Here is a 27,303-nt window from a genome sequence, read left to right as displayed (position 1 = left end):
CACAATTCCTGCAATACCTAAACCAGGTCGCAAGGGCAAGGTTAGGGGTACCAAGGGAGTGGCATGGATTGGCCCCCAGTACTTGTAGCAAATACTAAATGACATTCCTGGCACCACCACTCACCGCCTCAGCACTTGCTATTCACATTTATCGCAATTTAAAGTGGCAGGAATACAGAACAGAACAGCTTGAGACCAGCTCCTTAGGAGAGGGGTCAGGTTCAAATTCTGGGAGAAGAAAGGCTACAGGTTCAAGGTCTGGGAAAAGGCAGAAACAAGAAGGAGCAAAAAAACAACCAGCAGGATGCCAGCTTGTTCCTGTGAATGCATGCACAGAGCTGTACCTGCTGGCTGCTTTAGGTCGACTTACTCCTTCACTGGATTTCTTTCAACAACTAAACTATCTGTTACGCTCACCTGGTCTCTGCAGAGGCGTTGGGGCACGGTTGCAGCCCTCCCGGGGGTGAGGTCGCTAAGGTCCGACTTCGCCCTCTGCACTTATGTGGTGACTGGTGGTAATACGTGATGCTGCTCGGGACTACTCCTGCGTGGAGAATAGGGAGCGTGAGTACGCCAGCTTATGCGCCTGATCGCCTTCCAGACCCCTTCTCCCAAACCGTGGTACCTGTGGGATGCGCTGTCCCTAGAAAGCTCACCTGTTGATTAGTTTTGGCGAGCACTCCGTCCTGCTGCTTCTGGCAGGGGCGCTTGTATGATCTGGCCCGAGTTCCTTCACTGGTCCCTTGCACGTGGTAGTCAAGTCCAGCTGCGACTTAGCCACTATACTTCAGGTAAGTGTTCCTGTTTGCCTTTGTCTTTCCTTGTCTGTTTTTGTTGTATTGTAAAGTCTGTTGTATTGTATTGCTGTCCGTTCCTCTTTTGATGGTTGCTCTTTTGCTTTTTCCCCTTGCAGGTGATGTTGCCGGCCCGGCCGAAGCTGCGGAGCTCGAGACAACAGTCGGAGGGAATGAGGAACAAAGCTGCAGCGGTACAGTAGCTGGTAAATTGTTAACTAGGGTGCGCGCTGGGTCCAAATGCAGCACGGCCCTAGGATGGATGTTCTAACGTCTTTCTTCTTCTTCACTGGGTCCGAGTTTGTGGATGCGGAGTGCAGTGCTGCAGCGTCGGATCAAGATCACTGGATGTCAGGAGATGAGTCTGCAGATGAAGCGATGAAGCACCGGTTTCCTGGAGGTGAGTATGCAGGAGAACGCCTGGTTTCAAAGGTAAGTAAACTGGTCCAAGCGGCGGTGAGCGTCACGATGCACGCAAGTGCACAGTAACGCGAAGCACCGGCCTTAAGGATGGAGCAGCTTATATAGCTGAGCTTCTGAAGCCACGCCCACCAGGTTCAGCCTGCCTGCCACACCCGATGAGTCAGCACATGAAGACCAGGCCTAGGGAGCCACACCCGATGAGTCAGCACATGAGGATGTTCTCTGGCTTTTAGCTCCTGGAATGTTCTTGTAAAATAAAAGCACTCCTGCACTGAAATAAAGTGTTCCTGCTCAATCTCTATATGAGCCTGGCGCCAAAGGCGCCAGTACTGAGTCCAGCCAGGGCTCCTGTGTTTATGGGTCCCAAAGGGACATAAGTGAGTCAAGTGACCCATTGTCCCCATCACTAGATGGTGTGGTTTTTGTGTTCTGGGGCCTGTGGTCATGACACTATCTTTCTATGTTGATGGAGGTGGTCTTCCAACTAACTCCCACCCTACCCACACACTATGTTGATTCACATCCCTTAATAACATGTAATTTCACACCAGTTGCTCTTATAAAAGAAAGGCATGTTAGCTATGTGTTGGTACTGATATACTCCTGACGATAAAGACATTAGAATTAGATGCAGGCTCGATCTTTTGGCAGAAAAGAAGCTCTGATAAGAATTTGCAGGGCAGGCATTAGGGCATTTCAACGCTTTCAGTAGGCCCCAGTAACTCTGGCAAAGAGAGCTTAGTAGCTTTACTTTAGTGGCCATTTAAGGTTTCATCTCCCCTGCTGTCTTTAATTCTTTGCTCACTGTGCAGCGGGCAATAGCCATGTCCCCTGATAATCCACAGTTACAAGCCCCTTGCATTGTCAGCTAGATTAAGACACATATTTGAGACAGAAATTAAAGCTGATGGTACAACTGTATTCTATAAGGAAGAATCGGTCATTTGAAACTCAATGCTGTGCTCCTTTAAAAGTGCATGTGTTGGCCAATGACAATCCCCTGCAAAGGGGGCTTACTAATCTGACATGTTTTAACCTGCTTTCATGTCTTTGGTGTGGGAAAGTGAAATTGCTTGGCGATCAATGAAGGTCATGGCATAACTAATATTACACAATCGCAAGGCTATACCCCGGCAAACCACACTTTCCGGTTTGTATAATGAAAGATATTCCCCATTATAATCTAATCACCACATGCTGCCTCCCTCAACCAAAGCCCTTTACCTAGGCTGCTTTGATTTTGCTCCTCCCATTCTGTATATTATCTTGATTGGGTGTTCAGATATGAGCTCCATGGATACAGAACTGCACCAACGGAAACTGCCTGTACCCCCTTTTACACCGTGCTCATTCTGCCCTTTTTCATTTGTAAACCTTAAACTTCACCACACCAATACATTTTTATTTGCTGAAATATACAAGTGGGGTTTTCCAGCCCTGGGGAAGGTGGCCCCCCAAAACATCTTTCTGAAACAAGGAAGGCCATGCTAAGTTTTACGTAAAATGATGGCTCTTGATGTGGTACGTGAGACAGAGATTTGCCAAGTCTGGCGTTACTCTACCTGTTCAGGTGTGCTGCCATCCTCTGCATAGATCCTTGGGTCAGCACCATATTGCAAAAGCAGCTGCACTGCAGCAATGTGTGCACCAAAAGCTGCACGGTAAAGAGGAGTTCTGCCAAAAACACCCTGCAAAAAAGCAAGAAAGTATGAGATTTGCCACAATTAATAATCAGGTCACGTACACTGACCGTTGTCATGCATTTGCAACAATCATAAGGTTCTGTTATGGGGCGTATGAGAAATGATAACAGTTGGGGTGAGTGCTTTTAATGGGTCTCTCAGGCCTAAAGCAGGATGAACCAATGAACCATGTATCTACCTAACGTCAATCTCCCTGTGAGATACAATAGGGTTAAGCATGATGCCCGCCTTTTACACAGTACACGAGGGGCAGGTGAGGGACATTATATGGAGGTATGATGTCTTATGGCATTATTATACCAATGACTCATAGAAAGTGACATCTACCTATAGTCCAGTAACAGTGCATCTGCACTTGGCAGAAGTCACAATAAGAATTGAACACATTCAATTGTAGTTCACTTCAGCAAACATGGGGTTCAACATGGATTGAAGGATTACCTGAGAAAGAGATAAGAGAAGAGTATGCTATAATAGGTGGCGTTATTTATTTCCATGGGGCAGTATTGAACCCCAAAAGGTTATTGGCAATGTGTTGGTCTGTAGGGCAAACATGATTTTACCAGATATATTGAGTTCATCACAACTGTACACAGTGAGGATAACAATTTTCTTTCAAACTTTATTTATTCATTTTAGAATAACACACTAAGACAAACGTAAAGTCCGAGAATGGCAGTGCTCCACCATGTAGAGACAGGAAAAAATGTAATAAAAATAAAGTAAACATCTTCCAGGACCAATAAAGGACACAGTAAGGAAAATGACAGCGTCACATAACATGTTTGTTCCCCTGTAGTCATCAAGTGCTGTACATATTGCGCCTACACATCAGGAGGTTGTTGGGGTTGCTTCCTCTAGGTGAGCTTGAGGTGTGTTTGTTTGTTGTAGGAAAGGAGGTGTTAGGGTTGGCTCTTATGTTTGCATGTGTGCTGTGCCAGGATTGATATCATCAGAATGTAGGCTGTGAGTGTGGAGTGTGAGGTTAGAATGTTTGGAGTTGAATTGGTTCTAACCCAGGCAGTTACAATATGTGAGCCTGGGTGGTGGGAGCCAGTGGGCTCTTATCCCTGATCCTCTTGATATCTCAATGACTTGATGACATCTGATCCTGTAACTATGAAGCTAATAAATTAACCACTAAGAGTACCTGTCCTGAGTATCTTGAGTGTCCTTGATGAGTGAACCCTATGACCAAGGGGAGGTCTTAACAGAGGTCGAGCATGCAATGGCAGTCTGAATAAAGGCTGCCTCCATGTCATGGCAGTACACCGCATGGTGTAACCACATATTCATACTAGGTGGGGGTTGCCCTCCACAAGGACAAGCGACCCTCATACGGTCCACCACCAAAAGCAGATCTACCAGACGCCTGACCGAGCGTGGCAATGACATTGTGCACCCAGGAGCGACACCAAGGGATCAGGATCGATTTGCTCCCCAACAATAAGTGACATCTTGCCCAATACATCCACCCTCAATACCGGGACACGTGCGGGTACTCCCAGGCTAAATGAAGGAACGCGGCTGGGCCAAGTTTGCATCTGCCGCATGACTATGGGGCAGTAGCAAAGTGCCTGTGAAGTTTAGCAGGGGTCTGATAAACGTTATACAGTGTTAATAACAACAGAACAAATAACAGAAAAAAATTCAGTGAATTTCAAATAACTAATTCACTTTTATTGAATAACACAAATAACAAAAAATGTAATTGTATTTTAATGTATTATAACATTTAAAAGTATTATTCTAATACTTTTTTTGCAACTATGGCTTTTTCCAAAGTATTCCGACTGGAAACACTCCAATGCCATTTTTGGATTCTGCTTTGTACACGATCGTACAGCTTTCTTTGGAGATCCTGTTTTCTTTGGATTATTTGTTTTTCAGTGGATTTTTATCTTCCGTTTCCTGGATTTCTTCAATTTTGGGTACCTGGATTCTGATTAAAACTGGTTCTTCGGATCCTTATGATGACTTCGGGCATACTGGACTTCAGGTTTCTGGTTGGATTTCCTCGCTTTTCTTTGGATCTTTTGAACTTTTTTACGGTTTCTTCTTGACCTGGTTCCTGGATGTAGATGTTGGGTTCTTTGGCACTCAGGACTTCAGGTTTTTCAGATTGGATTTATTTGTCTATCTTCGGAATTTTTCAACTTTTTATGGTTTTCTTCATGACTTGGTTCCTTGGATGTTGGAGTTTGGATTTTACAGCACACTGGACTTCAGGTTAGCGTTTGGACTCCTTCGTCCATCTTGCGCTTTTGTCAAAAATGTTTATGGTTTTCCTCATGACTTGCTTCCTGGATGTGGAGCTTTTTTTTTTCCTATGTTCGGGATTCTCCCTTAGATGAAATTGGATCCGCGTTTCAATGGCACTTTGATATATTCACATTTGGGATCCCTTTGGGTAAGTCTTTTTTAATATTTCACATTTAATGCTGCGCCTTGTAAATATGCCATTTCCTCTATTTTGCCGAAATTAGGAATACATTCTTTTAAACATGTTTGCAAATCTCTATATTTCTTCCTTTGCACTCCTGTTTTTTTCTCTTGCTATTGACTGTGCGATTTGGATTTCCTGGCATGATTGTTCCCTCTTCAAATGCTTCATAAAACTACATAATATAGGGTTTTGTTATATACATCTATCAGTGTTTGCATTTTGTTATATGGACATTTTACAATATAGCCAATGCATTTCGTTATTTGAGTTTGTTAATTGATTTTCGTTATAATTACTTTTCGATATTTGTTTTTCGTTATAAAGACATGAAACCGTGATAAACCTGGTGCAAGAAGTTAAAATGAATCAATTTGAATTTAGAGTTCAAGGACACTTTTCGGCTTTGCCTCAATACATATTTCCAATCATTGCTCGCAATGTCCCTACCCAGGACCCTCTCCCAGCACGACCTTGATGCTGTCCCATCCCACAGGATGTCGGCCATGAACTACTGTACAGGTGTGAGACCAGGCGACCCTCCCCCTGTGACTGTATTAGCCCATGTAAAGCTGCCTGGGAAACAAAGGGAACGCCCCCTTGAAGACATTCTGCGCCCAGAAATCTTCTGCCAGATCACACAAGTCACCTTCACAATATTTGAAAACCCAACCCGTGAGGCCCCGAGGATCATGGAACGTAGGAGGTGAGGGTCAACCAGCGCCCTCCCCACCTGGGCATGAGGACGGACAAAGTGTGTAGAATATCAGTGTCCCAAATAGTGAGCCTGTGCCACCCAGCAGTAGCGCTCCAGGTCCAACAGGGCCAAACGCCCCTTCTCATAAGGTTGAGTGAGCGTGGCGTAAGCCACTCTGGCCTGCTTCCCTGCCCAGATCAAATTTAGAATGATGCCCCGCAACTGTAGGAAAAAGCCAGAGGAGAGAAACAGTGGGACATTGAGAAAAAGGTTGGGGAACTTTGGGAGAATAATCATTTTCACAATAAAGATTCGCCCCAACAACATAAGAGGGAGAGACTTCTCCACCGTGCCACCTGCTCCTGGAGGGACCCGATAGCCCTGGCATAGTTGTCACAAAACAGAGTGTCCGGATTACGCGAAATATCCACCCCCAAGTATCGAGCACCCGTCAACTCCTTATGCAAGCCCAAAATCATCCTCAAACACTGCCGTCCCGTCCGTAAGGGGGAGGTCCCAGAGACTTACTGTGGTTGATCTTCAATCCAGAGAACATCCCAAACCTCATCACCTCACGCATCATGGAAGACAGGTTCAGCGCCAGGTCCTTCAGGAATAACGCCACATCATCCGCATATTGTGATATGATTAATCTATGAGGGCCTAGCTGCAGCCCCTGCTGTAGATGCTGCTCACACAGACCTGCCGCCAGGTGCTCCATAACAAGTGGAGACAACAGGCACCCCTGCCTCGTCCCGCGACTTATGACAATACTCCCGGACCGATGTCGCCCAACCACTATCCTAGCTGTTGGACCAGCGTATAGCAGAGACACCATGGAGACAAAGCGAGCCTCAAGGCCAAGCTTCCAGAGAACTGCAAAAAGATAGGGCCATTCGACAGAGTCTAACACCTTCTCAGCGTCCCACAGCACTGTGATCCCCTGTGACTTCGGCACGAGCGCTGATAAAACCCTGGAAAAACAGTGCAGGCCAAACTGTATTTCTGGCAGGGACAAAGCCTGCCTGGCCTACCAGCCTAGGCATCAGAGGAAGAAGCCAATTAGCCAGCACTTTGACGATAATCTTATTACCGACATTAATAAGGGATATCGGCCAGTAAGGGACACACTCCTCCGTTGGCTTGCCTTTCTTGTGCAAGAGAATCACATTGACTTCCCATAGCGAAGGCGGAAGGGCCCCCGTCCGCCAGCGATTCCTCATACACCTGAAAAAGCACAGGTGCAAGTACGGGAGCATAAGCTTTGTAAAACACCCTTGAGAGACCGTCAGGACCAGGGCACTTAGATCCGGGAAGCTCCTTAATAGCCACCTGAATCTCCTCCAGCGACACTTCACGATTAAGGGTCTCCCGAAGCAGGGCGTCCAGCCAATACAATTCAAACTCCTCCAAATAATCCTGCGAGCGCTCCTCATCCTGCATATGGCAAGAGGCGTACAGTGTCCATAGAATTGCTGAAACGCTGCAGCGATGTCCACATCGCAATAGAGAGGCCTCCCTGGAGGCTCTTGGATACACTCCACCTGCTGCGGTCTCCTATCTGGCGCCAGCAGTCAGGCCAGTAGGGCCCATGGTTTCTGCCCTTTGCCATATTGCTGCACAGCATGACCCTGACCCAGAAATCTAATCTCCATGTTGGCATTCGCTCAAAACACATCTAACTCCTGCTGCAGCGCAGCCAGGACACTGTGGTCCTCTGTGGACACGTATCCCCCCCTCTAGCCTCTTCAAATGCTCTTCACTTGCCTCAAGCTTCTTCCTAATCTGTCTGCGAATCCCATTTTCTTTACCCATACAATGCCTCTAATGTAACATTAGAAGAAATCCTAGAGCATCCCCTGTGTAGAGACCGAATCATTGTTTTGCGTAAAATATGCTTCCATTTCCTTATGCACCCCCTGTTGAAAATCAATGTCACTTCGTGGGGTCTACTATTTAGTGTGGAGATTTGTTTCCTTTCTTTTTTGCCGATTAGGATATGGCCTCAGTAGTCATTTCTTCTGGGGTTGCCCTTGTAGCACGTACGTGCTTCGGTCCTTAGGTGTGGGATGGTGGGGTCTAGGGTTAGGGGTTTGGGCTGGTGGGGATCCTGTCCCTAATGTTCAATTGAATTGAAGACTTTTAGCCGCCTGCTATTTGGTGATGATCGTAATTTTGTCAGTGTTTCAGAGGGCATGGGGGCCACATTTCAAGGAGGAACTATTTCCATGGGTCACGGGATCGTTATTCCTTTATTGACCTTGCGTCACGATAATGCATCCTCCAAACGTCCACCAAGCGATTGACCCGACATATTTCCATTACTTGTTTACTCACTTTAGATTGAGCCCTGTGGGCCACCACGGATCTATCCAGGCTCGGATCCAGCACCGTGTTCAGGTCCCCGCCCCACACAACAATTGTATCCAGACACCAAGCAGGTTGGACCATCACCTAATCAAAGGAATTGCGACTCTATCCACATTAGGCCCATATGTGTTGACCAGCGATACACTTACACCCTCCAGAACACCACAAACCAATAAGGCTCTCCCCTCCTCCTCCCTTAGCAGTGAGATGAGCTTGAATTTTACAGCTTTATTAATCAATATCGCTACTCCCCTTGCATAGGAGGAGTACGAGGAAAAGTACCAATGGCACCCCAGCAAGAAGCCCAACTGGATTCCGAGGATGGGGTGAGGTGGGTCTCCTGGATGAAGGCCACATCCACCATGTGCCTACGCAGATACTGGCCAACCCTCTTAACCTTTGCGGGCTGATTCCCCCCTAATGTTCCACGTGGCTACATTAAAGGCCATCCTTCCCAACCACAAACATCCTGAGGAGCTGCCCCCTCCCCGCTGTAGAGAAGAGTCACTAGCTGGCCTCTATGGTGTCTCAGTGATCTACCGCATAAGGACTGAAACTCCAAAACAAAACATCAAGCACAACAAGCTCCACCACCACCCCTCACCCCCACGGGCAAACCCCAACCTGCCTGAATCACTCCCACCCAACCCACTCCCAAAACAGCCAACAAAGCCCCCCAGCCCAAAAAAGCAACCTAGACTCATTCAAATGGATACAAGGGGCACCAAGGGCTGACCCAGGTTTCCACAACATAGATGTCTGCCAAACAGTGCCTGGGTCGGCGGTCCAGCTCACATCTACTGCCCACGGCATCCAATAGTCAGTACTCAAGGGGTCCACTTGGCCTTTGTATCTGGTTATACAGGCGGCGAGGCCTACGAATGACAACCAGGGTCAAGCTTGAGGCCTCAGGAGGTGTGAAGAATTGCGTCTTCCTCTCGTATTGAATTCGCAACTTTGCAGGGAACAGCATGGAGTATTCTATGTTCTTGTCTCAGAGTCTACGTTTAACCCCAACAAAGGACCTCCTGGATGCCTGCACTGTGGCGGAAAGGTCCGGGAAAACGTGGAATTTAGCTCCATCAAATTGCAGATCACCCTTCTGCCGTGCCAGGTAGAGAATAGTGTCCCGATCCCGATAATTTAAGAGGCACTGATGGAGTGTCGGAGGGCCCCCGGCACTGGCTGCACCGTCGGGACCCAGTGTACCCTCTCAACAACAACTAGGGATGAGAGTTCTGCTTCCCTGAAAACAGCCCTGCAGAGAGACTCAACAAATTCCTCCATTTTGGACTGGCCCTGCAGCTCACGGATCCCAACCAGCCCGATGTTATTGCTGCGGGCCCAGCCCTCCAAGTCCTCATTCTTGGGCAAGACTGACTTGAGCTGCTCCTCCAGCGTCGACACCATGGCCGTAGGTGACACCGCCTCGTCCTCCAGACCGGACATCCTGTGCTCAATCTCATCCAAAAGATCTTGATGTTTGTCCAGCCGGTGCTGCAGCATATCTACCTTCGAGGAGAAGGAATCCAGCCACCCAATGCCGGCATTGAGATCCCACCTCAAGGGAGAGTTTTTTTCTGTGTCTTATCGGTTTTCGCCATCTTGAGGACCAGCGGGCCCAAGCAAAAAGAGGACCGCAGGCCCCGCCCAAACAGAGGACACTCCACTTATCTTATGGTATGTAAGATCCTATCAGCAGCCGCAATGGTCCAGGGCCACACAGGACTGAACCCTCCTGCTCACACCAGTCAAACAACCCCTTACTCAGATTGGCCACCACACCTTGCTCCAGGCACCCAGCACGCTGAGACAAGTATCTTCCAAAGCTAGTCACCGTCCAGCAGAGGCCACCACAGCCAGAGGCCGATGGTCATAACAGTTCCAAGTCACAGATCATTGTCCTGCCGGCCTGGAGGGATTACAAAAATTGCATTGGCCCGCTCCAGCCAGGAGCACTGTCACACATACAGACCCCTCCCAATGCTCCCACGGGGGGCTCGCCAGTGGCAACAGGCACCAAAAGGACAGATTCTGCTCTGCCACCAATTCACTGCCTCCAGGCACCGGGTAGGTGCAATTAACAGACTCCAAACTGCCCCTGGCCGCCGCGTCAAAGTCCTGCCAGCGCAGGGCCCACCAGGATTGCAGGCAGGCGTGGCTCCAACCCGCTGTCAGGAATCCCTTCGCTAATCAGATGAAAGTTATTGCGAGGCGCCCAGAAGGACCTGCTTGAGCCACCACCGCCAAGGAAGTGCGGTCTGCCCCACAACCAACACACAGGTCCCAGAGTACCTCAGCAGACGGGCTCCAGACTGCCTCCGTCCACCACTAGGAACCTTGTCACTTCTCCTGGCATTACAGGGCATACAGCTCCGGTCTTGCTGCACCACCAGCAGGCCCATGAGATGCCCGGCCACATTCCTCCTCTCCACCTTTTGTCTCACACCTACCTGCCTTAGCCACCCCCAGTATCTCCATCCTCTCCTTACTTCCACTCCAATGGCGCTTTCTGTTTCTCCTATCTTCTCCAACTGCTTCTCCATTGACTATCCTTCCCGTCTCACTAAGTCTGGTAGGAAGAAGTTCAAAAAGGATATCTTAGCCTCTAATCCTGGTCTTCCTATCGCCGACACCTACTCCAATGCTTTCGCCAGACAGACCCTTACCGACATCCTCTTTGTCATTCCTTCGTCAGATCTATGGACTCCTCATATGGTCTCTGTGCTCTGCCCTATCTCCTCCTCTCCCATTAATGGTGGCACTCGCTGGGAAGTTCTCATGGCTTCCTTTGACTCCTCTAAAGTCATCATTAATGTCTACCTAAATGGCACTGTCATGGTCCAAGGCTCTCAGGCCAATCTCCTCCTCTTTGATAGGCGCTTCCCTTGCCTCATCAATTTTCTCTCATCTCCTGCTGTCCCCTCCCCTCACCCCTTGCCTACCTTGCCCTCTCTCTCTCCTCCTCCTCCTCCTCTGCCCCTCCTAGGGCTCTTTCTCCTCCGCAGGGCGTACCTCTGATTTGTACCCCTCCCTGGAAGGTCTTTAAGGCTGGCAACCTTCTTCATATTGCCACTCTCAACTCTCGCTCTGCCGTCAAACACTCCTCTGACATCTGCCACCTCCTTGAAGAACTAGACCTTGATGTCCTTGGTCTTACTGAGACATGGTTCACGGCCAGCTCTGCCACAAGCTTTGACACTCTCCTCCCTGATGGCTACAAGATCCTCTCAGCACCCAGATCCTCCCGGTCCGGTGGGGGGGTAGCCCTGATCTTTCCTGAGTGGATTCCTGCCTCTATCATTCCCACTCAGACCTACTTCTCTTTTGAATGCCTTGTCTGTAGGCTTTCTCTCTCGCCTACCCATTGTCTTACTTTGGTTACCATCTACCGGCCTCCTGGTCAAATCACCTCATTTCTCTCTGAGTGGGCAGACCTCTCCTCCTCCCTCCTGGCCTCTACCACTCAACTCCTCCTCCTCGGTGACCTAAATATACATTTAGACTCTCCTTGCTCCTCCTCTGTACCCTTCCGTGACCTCTGCGACTCCCTCTCCCTGTCCATCCTCCCCTCTGGCACGACTCACTCTGCAGGGCACACACTTGATGTCTTGATCTCCTCTGACTTCCCCCTCTCCATCCCTCTGACCACTCCTCTCCCCTGGAGCGATCACTCCCTCCTCTCATCTCTCCCTCTCTTCCCCCCAAGCCAAGCCTACCCCAACACTGCCACCTACCTTATCGGACATCCGGCCCATGAAGCGTGTGTCAGTTGAGGCTTTTGACGCCACTTTCTCTCCCCCCTCCACCTTTGGCTGTCTCTCATCCTGATACAGCCCTGTCTCTGCTCTACTTTTCAATGTCTGATACGCTTGATGCTCTTGCCCCTGTCATAAGGATCCGTTTGAAGTCCAAAGCCAAGTGCAATTCCTGTTATGACTCTGACCTAGCTACACTTAAACGTAAGTGTAGGGCAGCTGAGAGGAAATGGAGGACTTCCTGTTCATCCTCTTACAAACTGGCCTGTCGCCTGCTACAAAGACAATACCGACTCTCTGTCCTCGCCAAGAATAGAGTCCACATTCAAGCTTGTGTCTCTGCGGCATCTAACAACTCGGCCGAACTCTTTAAAATCTGCAAGGAGCTGGCCAGCCCTGCTGCAGTCTCTACCCCTCCTGTTGCCTCCCAGGCTCTTTGCAATGCCCTTGCCTCTCACTTCATTTAAAAAACCCAGGTCATCCTGTCCACCCTCTCCACCCACACTCCTCCTCTTCCCTCTCCATCTGTGTTTGCTGACCCTCCTTTAGCCACCCTCACACCATCCTTCTCGTCTTTTCCTCTTTTCACCCCTGACAAGGTTGCTACACAAGTCCGATCTATGAAAGCCTCTTCAAAACACGTTCATCCCTGTTCCTCTAAAACCATCAAGGACCACATTGACACCCTCGCTACGGCCCTTGCTGATTTTTGCAACCACTCCTTTGCCTCTGGATCCTTCCCCTCCCCTCCCCTCTGAAGCACTCCTTTGTGCATCCTCTTCTCAAGAAACCCTTCTTGTCCAGCTAACTATCGCTCAATTTCCATTACTCCCTTTCTTGGCAAACTCCTGGAAAAGTTGGCCATCTCTCAGCTTAACCTTCATTCCAATTCTATTGGCTGTCTCCATGACCACCAGTCTGGCTTCAGAGCTGCCAGAAGCACGTAAACTGCTCTCCTAAACATCCGTGAAGATCTGCTCACCAACCTTGACTCTAACATTCCCTCTGTCCTCATCCTCTGCGATCTCTCCTCTGCCTTCGACACGGTCAACCATACCATCCTACTCAACCGTCTCTGTGAAAACCTGGGTATCACTGATCACACTCTGGCCTGGCTGACCTCTTTCCTCTCAGATCGACCCTCTCAGGTCCAACTTGGGTCCTTCCTTTCATCTATCCTCCTCTCTACCTGTGGTGTTCCCCAGGGGTCCAACCTCTCGCGCTGGATTTTCAACCAATACCTGGCAACTCTCGCCCACTGCATTGCCATTTTCAGCTCAAATTTCCAGTGCTACGCTGACGACACTCAACTCATTTTCAGGCTGTCCTCTGCCACCTCCTCTCCCTCTCTCATCTCTGATTGACTAACTGCCATTCAAGATTGGTGTGCCGCCAATGATCTTTGTCTGAATGCCAGCAAGACGGAGATCCTCCTCATCGGCACACCTTCACCATCCTTTCCCCTCACTCTCTGGCCGGCCTCCCTTGGCCCTCCTCCTACCCCCACCTGCGAGGCTAAGAACCTCGGGTTCATCTTTCACTCCACCCTTTCCTTCTCTGCTACATCTCTGAGGTCTCTAAAAAGTCAAATTTCCGACTGCACCTCCTCAGAGGTACTCTGCCTTTCCTCTCCTTCCCCCAGAAGCTCATGGTATCTCAAGCTCTGGTTCTCTCTAGCTTGGACTATTGTAACAGCCTCCCTCTAAATCTACCTGCCTCTACTCTGCGCCCTCTGCAACTAATCCATAACAGGACTGCGAGACTTGTCCTTGGCCTCAAGCCCTGGGATCGTATCTCTCCAGCTCTGAAATCTCTCCACTGGCTCCCAGTGGATGCAAGGATTAAATTCAAAACCCTCTGTATGGTCCACAAGGCTTTCTGGGGCCTGGGTACAAAATACCTTCAGCTATCCCTCCGCAAATACCTCCCCTCTCAGGCTCTTCGCTCCTCTACCTCCAACTCACTCGGAGTCAGTCATTTTTCTAAGAAACGAGCTGGGGGTAGATCTCTGTCTTCGGCTGGGGCTTCCCTCTGGAACAACCTCCCTGCCACTCTAAAACTTGAGGAGAACCATCTCCGTTTCCGGAAGCACCTCAAGACCTTCCTCTTTTCTTCTGCCTTTGCTCCCCCTCTCCCCTGCTTATCTGTTCTCTCTTGGCACCGTGCACCTGGCCACCCTCTGTCTTTTGGGCCCAGGTACCTGCTCATCCTGCCACCCTCCCGCACTGCCTCCGGGCCACCCCTTGCACTAGGGTCTGTATCTGTACCCATACAGCCCCCCCTTTTTCTTCCTGTACTTCTCGGACCTACCCTGTCTGCTGCCTTAAACCTAGCACTTGCAAATTGCTGGCTGCATTACCACTGTTTGTTGCCTTTATTATTTATTTATTGTTATTTATCTGTCTCTCCTCTGCTTCACGCTTTCCACCTCCCCCCCTTCCATTCACTTTTCCCCTCCCCCTCTCCCATGCACTTGCGCGTTCTCAATGTCACTGGGCCTAGTAAGATCGCTGTTTTGTTCTCCCCTGTTCCCCTCACTTGCCTTGTCGCGCTCTGAAACACTTATGTACGAGCGCGATAGAAATAAAATATCAATCAATCAATCACCGACTGGGCCCGTCGACTCTGTCTGTCTGCCTCCTCCTGCCCTGGTGGGCCACCCCTGGCCACCAGCTTGGCCGAGACGTAAAGGCCGCTCATCAAATCACTGTGGGATAAACACACGCCCCTGCTAGCTGCTGTCCTTGGAGCACTGCAACCCGGGAGACACCTCCAAACAGCCCACAGCCCAGATTCCCCTCCTGCTGCACACTGAGGGTCAGACAAGCCCGGAATGAGCCACAGCTGGCACCCTCTTGGGCACTTATAATGGCAGCCAGGTAGCCCCGGTGCCAACGCTAAACAGGATTTATATGAGCCAGCTCTGGGAGCTCACAGGGAGTCTGTCATTTGTGGTTGGGCTCTCTAGCGCCACCCCACAGTGAGCACAATATGCAATTGACACCTATGCAAGGAAAGCTAACTTGTCCCAATTGAAGTGATATAACGTAGAAAATCTGAGGGATTTTGCAATTGTAATGTGACTCATGTAAGCATATAAATAAAAACTGATTGATAATGATGAACATGCGGAATTACCCACTGGGGAAGATGGCATGTCATAAGTGAGAGAGCACTATTCCCCTGTTACCATTGTAGAAACTTCCACTGCAATCTAAGTGTCATTGAAGACTAAAGGTAGCATGAAAGAGATTCAGTTAACAAGACTATAACATGTTGCTAAACATGAAATGTGGTTAATATGCATCATATAATATAGGTTGCTGAAGGCCATGGAGATTTAAAGAGGCTTTCAAAATGTGTCTATTAAAGATGATGGTAGTTTGAAAATGCAGTATGTGTTACCCTCACCTGGTATCCACGGGGACGCCACTCAGCCCTGATTTCTTGATTTGCGCCCTGGACCTCTTCCCGATCCCGGGTGGTGCCTTCGATGGAAGTCGGCCCTGAAAGCATAGGAGGACTGGATTCAAGATCAGGTACGGTCTTCTCCCACCTCCCCTGAGTTCGACCCTATGGCCCTCTCCTCACCTTATTGTAATATCTGGCGTGCTCTCCGTCCTGCCTTCTTTGCAGGGGTGCGTACTCTTCTGTGGGCTTGGGCGACCGAGTTACTTCACTGGTGCAAGCCCATTCAAGTGTCTTTAAAGGTAGGTCTTATTGCAGCAGTCTTTATATGTTACTGTCCTTGCCTTCCTTTCCTTGTGGTTTATGTCTTTTCTTTACCCCCTTAGGTGAGCAGAGGTTTGGCGTGTCGTGCTGCTTGGATTGAGCACCTGCCGGTATGGATGGTGCAAGAAGCGCACTACGATTTGGTAAGTAAGGCGCTAAGTGCGGCGCTGCTTCGCCTTTCACTTGCTAACCTGTGTTCCTTCTTCCTTTTCAGATTGCGATGAACTTCTCCGGTGAGCGTGGTGTTCCGGAACGATGCCGGCTAAGAGGTGCCCCACCAGGTGAAGTTCTCGTGATGACGTAACCTTTTCTAATGTTGTCTTTCTTTCTCTCCCTTCAGGTTGCTTCGTTCTGGTGCGTACGCGGTGTCCTGAAGATGCTGATGGGTGACCGCCAGCAGCAGAAGCATGGACGAGCGTTAGGCGGACACAGGATGGAGTTTGCAGGTAAGAGTCTATTAATGATGTTCTTTCTCTCCTCTGCAGGTTCGTTGCTTCAATGATCGCTGGTATCAAGGACACTGGGCACGGTGAGCGTCACGCTGCTGGCTGCAGAATAACGCGAAGCGTGTTCTGTTGCTTGGGTGTGGTTTAAATAGCCTCCCAGAAATGTAGTCCAGGTAAAGTAGTCCCATGCTACCACACCCAAAATACTATACCGCACAGTCTGGTTCTAGGGAACTAGACTGTGTGGGTGCCTCCATGTTGGCTGCAGGCCCAAAGAAAAGTAGTCCCCTTCAAAGATGTTTCTTATCCTGAACATGAGCCTGGCGCCAAGGGCGCCAGGACTGACTCCAAGAGAGTCTTGGAAGGTAGTGTAAGGCTCCCGAGGACCTAATGGAACCCCGAATCCTGACCTTACCTGGCAGTTGGACATGCCAGTAGGGGTTTGAGTTAAGGGTCATGACATATGTGTAGCTTGGTTATACAAGGAAGTCACCCATGTTATAAAGTAACAGACTCATTCAAACAGATGTAGTTTGTTCACACTCAGGACTTCAAGTAATATTGATGTTTGGATGAATAGAAAAGCATTTTCTTGACAGGAGTTATATTCATAGGGGAAGTAATTTCATATTCCATAGAATTTATTTCTATCATTGAAGAAAGATCGGGCCTCATTACAAGTTTGGTGGTAAATCGGCACTAAATACACCAATTCAGTGCAAAGAACAAATTACTTACAGCTGGTAATGTTCTTTCGACTGGATGTTTGCCTCACGGATTTTGATACATAGCCCATCCAGTGTCAGCTGCTTCGGAAATTGTTCACAGCAGAGGGCACTCTGCGCGTCACGTCGTATATATCATGTCCGTCAGCGGCCACCGTCCGTTCTTGAGTATGACGTCAACATCAGTATATATAGCATGCATGCGCCCGTTACCTCAGTTTTTAGTTTGTCCCATCTCGTTTGCACAGAGATCTTTAAGGTCACTAGACGACCAGCCGTTGGAAGAGAAGAAGGTGCAAAAACATGGAAATTCTCCTAAAAAAAGAGGGGAAGGCTGGGAGGGCGATGAGGAATATGTGGGAGGAACATCCAGTCGAAAGAAAATTACCAGGGGTAAGTAATTTGTTCTTTGAATGGATGGGATCCTCTCATGTATTCCTCATCTTTGATAGGCTCCCACAGCTGTGTGCTGTAGGAGGTGGGAGCAAAGAATTTACTTTTCATGAATGCGGTGCAAAACAGCTATGCCAAACATCGCCTCCTGACCCGATGCAGAATCCAGACAATAATGCCTTATGAAGGTATGGAGAGAAGACCAAGTTGCAGCACTACAGATGTCCTGCACTGGTACCCCCCCATTGCAAAGCCGAAGAATTAGCCACACATCTGGTCGAATGGGCTTGTAAACCAGGTAGAGACATCTTTGCCTGCCAAGTTGTAGCATTCAAAACAGCTATTATACACCACACACCTTTGGTCAATGTACTGAGTATCAATACAATGAAGAGGTCTTAGATGATAGGCTTAAAGTCTTAAGGTGCAGGGTAGAAGAAACAGTCCTGGTATATGGATCGTGGAAATATGCAACGCAAAAGAAAAAGTTCCCACAATAGGGGAACTCCCGTTCCCTGCACACTCTCAATGGCTGAAGGCAGCCAAGTAATAAGGAAATGTAATGTTAGCTATTGTGTAGGAAGCAGCCTCAGTTTCTGTTGTTGGAGGCTATTGGAGGTGCGGCTTGACACAACGTTCTGCTGCTTAGGCCACGTTAGCGAGGGTTCTTTCCTCGAAATTGAGTGAGTGAGCGAGCCGTGAACTGCTGATCCCGGCCTCACGAGCCGAACCTAAGACGCATTTGGTTGCGACAGTTTTGGTATCGGACTGGCACTGCAGAGTTGGTGTCGGCGTTGGTCCCAAAGGAGCTCCATTCACCATCCACTCCACAAGAATGTGTGTGCGCCTGAGGACGCTCGACCGCGGTTCGGCCGCAGCGCACCAGCCCTCTTGGACCCCTGCTCCACTGGACATATCGTACGTACTGCTATAGGTGAGCAATCCGGGCTAGTAGGGCGGCAGTTATATTTACTGTCGCGCTTTATTTTAAGTTGCTGGGTCTGGGCAGCCACTGCTGGTTTAGTGCCTAGCTCGTTTACTGATTGCTTGTGGTCCTTCTCAGGTGGTGCTCCGGACACCTTGACGTGGCTTGAGCACCTGAGCACCTGGGTACCTGGACACATGAGCACTTGAGCACCTTGTGCCCACATGACGCGAGCAGGAGACTGTGGGGAGAATTCCCTTTGATCCTGCTCGCTCTTAGTCACACTGTTATCAAGGTCACATGATAATTAAGGCCTGTACGTCGGGTAGATCTTTATTAGACCTTCTGGGTGCCACACGTGCACAGACATACAGACGAAGCTCCACTCCTATTCTATTCTCACATGGTCTCAGGGCCCTTTCTCTGACTATTTCATAGTCAGAAACATTGAAATGCAATCTGTCATATGGTGAGTCAGATTAATATATTGGACATACTGCACAAATCTTGAGATAACCGAGGATCTGTCAAAGAAACAGTCGGTGACTAAGAGAATAAAGAAAGACTGGAGTTCTAATTATATTGCACAGACCAAATTGTTGCAGTAACTGCCTGCAATGTAGCGTTAGACATCGGGACAGTGATCCTAGGTACAACTTGTACTCTGCTACTCTAACAAATAAGGGACCAGCTAATCTGCCATATGCCGCCACGTAAGATGGTCCAGCAAACAAGTTACAATCTGCGCCAGCGAAACATTAAAAGCAACAGCATACTGACGGCTGCGTGATGACTAAGGGCAAGCAGAAAAAGCAAGGACCATAAGTCAAAGGAGCAATTACAGACTTTTTTCCAGGCGAAAATGCCCACTCTGAAAATAACTCCACTGCCATGTATGAAGCTGAGGCAGTTGTGGTCATTAATACAAATCCTCAGGACTACTCTAACTATGGCGACATCGACACTAACTATCTTCTGGACCTCGGTCTGTCTATGCAGAGAACGATGACACCAGCAATTATGAAACCCCTGGAGATACAACCCAGCGGCTCCTCTAGTGAAGACCCTCAACCTCAGAGGGACGAATCAGCAAGACTGTCAGCTTTGCTGAATCTGAATATACAGGTGGATCCCGCCTCAGAAGGAAGAGACATCGAAGTAAGTAACGCTTCCTCTGCTAGTCCCTCAGACTTGGATGAACTGCAATCGTCCATGGCCTCACTACAGTTTGCTGTTAAGATCTTGCTCAAAATGTGTGGCCGCATACTTGTAACTACAATTAGTCTGATACCACAAGACATAGCCAAAATATCAATCTCTGGAAAAGAACCTATTAAGCATCCACAGCCAGAGATAGATATCCCCGTAACCAATGATAAGCCCGATACTGAACCAAAAGGAACGGATACATCGGAAGGAACAAGTTACTTACCTGTAACTGTTGTTCTCCAGCATGGGTCTGGCATGGATTCACATGCTGATGAATATTCCCCGTCCTCAGGCCGGGAATACTCGGTAAAGAAAAAATCAGTATCAGTTTCGTTTCTGATCTGTCTTTCTCAGTAGTAACCAATCACTGGTCTCTGGGTCATACTGCCCCCAGCCAATGACTGCCCTCACCCTAAGCCCCGCCTCTGGCAGCCATCCTCAGATTTGGTAGCACGTGAAGTGGCAGTATGACCAAGTGAAGAGCCGCAGAGGGTTAGGAGGGAGGGTTCGCATGTAAATCCATGCCAGGCCCATGCTGGAGAACAACAGTTACAGGTAAGTAACTTGTTCCTTCTCCAGCATGGGGTCTGGCATGGATTCACATGCTCATGAATATAAGAATACATAGCAGTACACAAATGCACAACCACGGGAGGTGGCAAAGGCTCAACATTTAGCATTACATCAAAACTCAACATTAAGCATTTCTTACCTCCTCACCAGGCTCACCTTAGGCGAACAGGTTGCGCAGCACTGCTTGGCCGTCCCTGGACTCCACCCTGGAATCCCGGTCGACGCAGTAGAATCTAGCAGCCCTGCAGATGTCCAGCAGAGGTACACCAGACAAGAACGCCATGGTAGCAGCGATAGCTCTGGTCGAATGGGCTCTCGGACAGCCGGGCAACGGTCGGTTTGCCAACCGATGATAGTGCATGATGCAGCCAGAGAGCCATCTGGAAATGGAAGCCTTCGAGAGAGCCTTCCCTTGGTTCACAGGTCCAAAGTTCACAATCAGCTGTGATGTCCTCTGAAAACTCTTCGTTCGGTCCACGTAGAACTTCAGCGCTCTAGCTACATCCAGCGAGTGCAAAGTCCTCTCGGCCGGCGACGGGAAAAAACTGGTAACACCAAGGGCTCGTTGAGATGGAAGTCCGATGGCAACTTGGGCATGAAGGAGGGGTGCGTCCTCAGCACTACCCTCGTATCGTGAAAGGTCAGGTATGGAGGCTTGCAGGATAGCGCCTGGATCTCTCCGAATGCAACGGCTCGAATGGCGGACCCATGAACCTGGTCAGCACCACGTTGAGCTCCCCCGCCGGGGCTGGTGCCTTCACCGGCGGGAATGAAACAGTCCTTTCATACATTTCTTAACCAGGCGATGAGAACACAGGGATGACCGCCCTGTAGTCCTGGTGTATCGGGTAATCGCTGCCAGATGTATCTTGATTGAAGCGTAAGATAGTCCAGCTTTGGCTAGCGACAGTAGGTACGGCAATACTTGAGGGGCCGTAATCTGCAGGGGGTTAATCTTCTGTGCCCGGCACCAGTTAGAGAACCTCTTCCACTTATGTCCGTAGCACTTGAGAGTTGAGGACGCCCTGGCCTTCGCAAGAACCTCTCTGCAGTCGGCCGGGATATCGTACCCTCCAAACTCTAGTGCTGCAAGAGCCAGGCCTGCAAGTTCAGCGACTCTGGGTTGTGATGAAGAATGGCGCCTCCTTCTCTGGAAAGAAGATCTGCGTCCGCCGACAGCTTGACTGGTGGGGACGCTGACAAGTCCAGAAGGTCCGGGTACCAGATCTGTCTCGGCCACGCTGGTGCGACAAGGATCATCCTGCACCGGGACTTCTTGAGCTGGTTGACGAGTCGGAGCAGCAACGGCAACGGAGGGAACGCATATAGGAACAGGCCGTCCCAGGGGAAAGAGAAAGCATCGCCCATGCTCCTCGATTGGGGAAACCTGATGGCAAACCTCTGGCACTTGGAGTTCGTCGCCGTCGCGAACAGGTCGATCTGGGGTTTGCCCCATCGCTAAAAGAGTCAGTCCACTTGGTCCTGGCGTAGTTCCCACTCATGGCACGAGCGCAGCTCTCTGCTGAGTGAGTCGGCGATGGTGTTTTTTATCCCTGCCAGATGAAACAGCACCAGAAACATCCCTTGAGCAACGGCCCAATGCCACAGATCTTGGGCTTCCTTGGATAGGGCTGGGGACCTGGTTTCGCCCTGCTTCCAGATGTAAAACATTGTGGTGGTGTTGTCGGTAAGGATCCTCACAACCTTGCCCTTGAGGGACAGGAGAAAGGACCTGAGGGCCCAGAACACTGCCCGGAGCTCCAGGATGTTGATGTGGAGCGGCTTCTCCTCCGGGAGCCAAAGGCCTCTCGCGTGACGATCTCCGGTGTGCGCTCCCCTCCAGGGAGGCATCCGTCGTTACCGTCACCTGGTGGGCGGGGGTCTGAAAATCTGTTCCTGCCACCAGATGAGTGCGGGTGCCCCACCACCGGATCGCTCGACGGAAGGTCTCGTTGAGAGGGATCCTGTCTTCGAAGCTGCCTGTTGCTTTTATCCAGCGGGCGTCGAGGAACTCCTGTAGCGGGCGCATCCGAAGCCTGCACAGGCGCACGAGATATATGCAAGAGGACATCATCCCGAGGAGGGACTTGATGGACCTCACCTTGGCCACGTCCGTGGCCAGCAGACGCTGCACCTTGCCCAGGATGGCCTTTGTCCTTTCCTCCGACGGTGAGGCCAGATGCGCCTCTGTGTCGAGCTTGGCTCCCTGGTAGTGCCGCCCTTGGACCACAAACCTGAGGAACTTTCGGTGTCCTTTTACAATGGGGATGTGAAAGTATGCATCCTCCAAATCCAACGATGACAGGAAATCGCCCTCCTCCAGCTGTCCCAGCACGTGCTGGAGGGTGACCATCCGGAACTTCTGTGCCTTGATGTACTTGTTCAGTCGCCGCAGGTCCAGGATGGGTCATCATCCTCCTGTCTTCTTTTTCCCCGAGGAAGTACCTTGAGTATACTCCGGAGCACCGTAGCTTCCTCGTGACAAGCTTGATGGCACCTTTTTTGAGCATCGCCCCTTACCTCCAATAGCAGTTGAGGGACGTGATTTTCCTTCCTGGCCACGGGTGGAATGCGGGGGCACTTTTTGAGAAATTCGAGGGAGTGCCCTGGGCCAGGGCGTCCAGCACCCAAGGGTCGGTGGAGATGGAATCCCACAAGCTGACAAACTTCGCCAGCCGGCCTCCCACCGGGGTGCTTTGGTGGGGGCCCGACACCACGGTCAGTTCAATCTTGCTTGGAGGACGCCTTGCCACCGTGGCATCCCTGGCAACGATGGCGGGGTTCCCCCAACTTGCCTCGTCCTCTATAGGCTTCCTGCGACGAGGAGCGGGCCGCTTGGCGGTATGTAGAGGAGCCACCACCGAATCCCTTGGAGGCACCCTGCTTGCCTCCGGTGCTCCGAAAAGGACCGCCTTCGTTGCCGGAGAACGCCTAGGGCCTTAGCTGTCTCCATGTCCGCCCTGATGAACTCATCCACTGTTTTCCTAAACAGATTGTTCCCGGCGAACAGCATGTCCAAAACCTTGGCTTGTACGTCCTGGCGGAAATCCGTCGCCTTGAGAAACCCTCGTCGTCTAAGGCAAACGCCGTTGCCTAACTGGCGGAAACTGGTGTCGGCAATGTCCGTTGCCACCGTAATGGTGTGGTCCGACGCCACTTCGCCTTCTTGCAAGATTTCCAGGGCCTCGGCCCTCTTGTCGTCCGGTAGGAAGTCCAACAGGGGGGCAATCTTGTACCATAACTCCCTGTCGTAGCGGGCCACGATCGCGAGGACGTGGGCCACCTTAATCATTGTTGCCGCCGACGAGATAACTCGTCGTCCCTTTGCATCCAGCTTCTTTCCTTCACCGTCCGGCGGGGAAGTTGACGTTGAGGCCGATGTCCCTCCCGCTTTCTTCTTGGCCGCCGCTGAGATGACCGAGTCAGGGGTCTGTTGTGCCCTAAGGCACAAAGGGGCCGCATCGGGGACCCGGTACTTCTTCTCGTACTGATCCTTCTTAGCAGGCGTCGTAGACGGGTTCTTGAGGAGGGTGAGACCCTCGTCCCAGATGTCATCCAGCATAGGCACGGCGAGGACTGTTTTCCTCTTGGCCTCGTGCCGTTGGTAAAGGAAACCTTCCTTCTTCTTCTCTTCGGGGCAGAGCTGAAAAAGCTTGGATGCCCTGGCGATCATCGCATGGAAAGATCTGATCTCGTCGGGAGGGGATGCCTGGGCTAGTGGCGATGGGAGCTCCGTCCCATCGCCACCGCCGTCGTCGTCGGTACCCGTCATGGCCATGTCCGTTCCTGTGTCATCCTCAGGGATGGGGGACGTGGGTAAAGGGTGAGTAGGCCGCGAGGGCTGAAAAGGCGGGGCTGGATGGATCCGTCTTCTCTTGTTTGGGGGGCTTCCCGCCGGGCCTGGCTCTGGCTCCTCCGTGGAGCCTGGTTCCGGTTCCTCCGTCGGTGGTAAGGGCAATCTCGTCCTTATCTCCGAACGTAAGGATTGTATTGCCAACAAAATGGCTGCCGAGTTGTCCTGCGGCTCCGGAAGCGACGGGTGACTAGGACCCTCGCCGGTGCCGCCGTCGCTCTCGTCGTCACCTTTGTCGGGATCCCTCCCGTGGGAACTGGCCTCTTTGACACCCTCGTCGAGGCCCTCTAGGACTTCTACCAGCTCCTCCTCGGATGCTGTGTCCGTGTCCACAATGGCCACTGCTCCCCATCTTTTTCCGCCGGGGTCTTCACGGGGGTCTTTTCGATGGGTCTGAAAGAGGCTTCCCACCGCGGAGGCAGGGAGACTCTGGGCCCGAGGTCGTCTCCACTGGTGTAGCCTCCACAGGCTGCGCCAGGGCCACCGCGACTTCCTCGATACAGACCTTGGCCGGGTGAATCAAGGCCTTTACCACCTTATGTGGGCCTGTGGCCTTCACCTTGGGGGGAGGGTCACCGCCTCGCTCCCCCTCGTCCGGATCCTTCGAGCTCGACCGGGGCCTCTCCAGAAGCTTTGCCAGGTTCTCGGCCTTCCTCTTCGCTGAGCCAGAGCGTTGGCTCGTGGTTGATTTCGCTGGAGAGGATGCGCCCTGTCTGCCAGCCGAGGAGCCTGACCGTTCGGCGCTCCCGGTGCCCGCGGACTCGCAATGCTTTGCCTTCTGTTGGGCCCCCGTCACCGGGGCACCCTCACAGGACTTAGAAGACCTCTCGGACTTCTTTTTCTTCTTCTCGCCTGATGGGCTCTTCCCTTCCAGCCAGTTGGCGAGATGGAGGTGGCGATCCTTCATAGTCCGCTCCGACATGTTCCCACAAAACGCACAGTCGTCCCCCATGTGCGTTTTGTCCTCATGAAGGCAGAAGAGACATTTCGAGTGCTCGTCCTCCTTGAACACATTCTGCAGCTGGCATCCAGGGCAAACCCTGAACAGCTTTCCGGGCGTCGAGCTTCCTTTCTCCTGGGCCATGTTCGGGTAGGCCGCAGAAACTCCTGGACCTCTCCAAGAAGCGTAACTCGACGAAATCTTCACCCTTGAGGGGCGTAGAAAAATAGGACACGGATCCCCGTTACTCGGATGTAGAAACGGTGGAGCTTGAGGCTCTATTTGACTGAAAAATTAGAAATTATCTTTGAAAAAAGCGTGAAAACGCAGCAAAAGCTTGAGAGCTACACACAAGGACTCCCAACACTTGAGCGTGCGGTAAAATCTGAGGATGGCTGCCAGAGGCGGGGCTTAGGGAGAGGGCAGTCATTGGCTGGGGGCAGTATGACCCAGAGACCAGTGATTGGTTACTACTGAGAAAGACAGATCAGAAACGAAACTAATACTGATTTTTTCTTTACCGAGGATTCCCGGCCTGACGACGGGGAATATTCATGAGCATGTGTATCCATGCCAGACCCCATGCTGGTGAAGTATTCTTTTCCCGCAAGCAGCGGAGGCTAGCCAAAAGAGCAGCCATGAGCAAGAAACTATGTATAGTGGCTTCACCTCTGCCCGACCCTGCACCTTTGGGCAAGCGCACCAAAAAGGCGAAGAAAAAAGCAGCATTAGCGGAAAAAAACGCAATGATAAGAAGGCGGGCTATCTAACGAGCTGACTTCTCTCAGGTAACGAAGTTGAGAGTGATAGAGACGACGGAGATCTGCCCGACTTGGGAACTATACATCTTGATGAGGATCAAGATAAGAACTCTTCTACACCAAATAAAAAACCTAAAGACTCTGCCGCTGCTGAAGTGGTTAACATCAAACTGAATGAATTGATTAAAGATAAGGTGGCCACACAGTCTGGTAACCGTGTGTGCCTCATCAAAAATCTTTACCAAACAAAGCGAACAAAGTTGGTTAACAAGGACTGAGCTCATGGTAAAACTTCATTCAGTACCGCAGCTACAGGTACTAAGATCAGAAGACTTTGAGTTCATCGATCCCATTGCAAGTGATCAACACAAATGTGTCGGCAATCCATTGTAAATTCCTCTCCTCGGACCAAATGATGCGAAGTTTCAAGGAGAGCCTTCGAGTGGTGGACATCGAAATAGACACGGATCCTGAATTGGAAGATCCAAAATGGCCCAATAAGATCACAGTAGAAACACAAGAAACAGCCTGCTCCCCTCCGATACCTAATGGTGAACTGATCCAGATTGTTGACATTCAGAAAGTTCTAACTTGGCTTGCAGCCTCCTTACCTAAGGTTTTGAACCGGCAGTGAGAATCTGCAATTGTGTCATGGAACTGCAGAGGTTTTAGGCATTTGTTTTCCCCTTCGGGCTTGCTCCACTCCCTCTGCATACTGCCCTACTCTTCTTGAGAGAAGTCTGACTGCTCAGCCACAGCTACCAGGTAAATCTGGGTGGTACAGACTGCTACCAAGTGGGTTTACTGCCAACACCTGTAGTCTTAAATCTTTTGCAGTGTTCCCTAAGGGAACTGCACAGGATTCTGCGTAACACTGGTGTACAGCGGTGGGATTTGTATTGAGAAATCTTGTTATGTTGGAGTCAATTTATGATGCCTGCTCTCCTGAACTCAGACAGCACTTAGCTGATTCAAAGGAATTAGATTCCAAGATACTAGCCAAGGCTGCTGACTTGTGGGTGGCCAACAGGGCTACTCACAACGATTCTGGGGCAACTCAGAAAAAGGATGAGGGGAAACAGCCTAAAAAGAACTCCAAAGAGAATTCAAATAATTCCAATTCCAAAGAGGGCCCCAAACAAAACTCTAAGGGTAAGTCACAAGGGAAACCAAATCAGGCTAGTGTACCTTATGGTCCCAGACCAGAAGGAGGTCAGAGCAAGCCTCCATTCCAGAAAGCATTTGGAAAATGCTTTGTTTGTGGCTCAACTGACCATGTGAAAGTTGATCCCAGATGTAAGGGTAAACCTTCAGGGGTCCAGCTTGTCTCCCTAGCCTTCGCTACAAAGGAGGAAGTACCAATGACAAGTGGAAACTTTCTACTACTGGCTGATGATCCCATTGGAGTCTCAGCCAGTGTTTCTTTAGTGTCCCTGGGGTTGTGGGAACAACAGAATTTAGATGTCTATAATTCTATCCCAGATAATACTAAAGAGTATTATAAGGACAGTGTCCAGGTGAATGGTCAGGAGACTCCTGCCATTAGGGATACTGGGGC

General features: G+C 50.3%; 1 protein-coding gene across 3 annotated transcripts in view; it reads right to left on the bottom strand.

Annotated features, from left to right (window-relative positions):
- The window catches only part of IQANK1 (IQ motif and ankyrin repeat containing 1), a 1,215,835-nt gene that overhangs the window by 415,745 nt on the left and 772,787 nt on the right, over nucleotides 1-27,303 (bottom strand). For all 3 annotated transcript variants that reach the window (XM_069621882.1, XM_069621881.1, XM_069621883.1), the window contains one exon: nucleotides 2,780-2,905. In XM_069621882.1, coding sequence (XP_069477983.1) covers nucleotides 2,780-2,905 — 126 coding nt within the window. The remainder of the gene's footprint in view (nucleotides 1-2,779; nucleotides 2,906-27,303) is intronic.

Source organism: Ambystoma mexicanum, chromosome 5q (assembly GCF_040938575.1).
Source record: "Ambystoma mexicanum isolate Mex_15411 chromosome 5q, UKY_AmexF1_1, whole genome shotgun sequence".
Classification (NCBI taxonomy): domain Eukaryota; kingdom Metazoa; phylum Chordata; class Amphibia; order Caudata; family Ambystomatidae; genus Ambystoma; species Ambystoma mexicanum.
The sequence above is the reverse complement of the archived record's forward strand: the minus strand, read 5'-3'. Positions and strand labels throughout refer to the sequence as shown.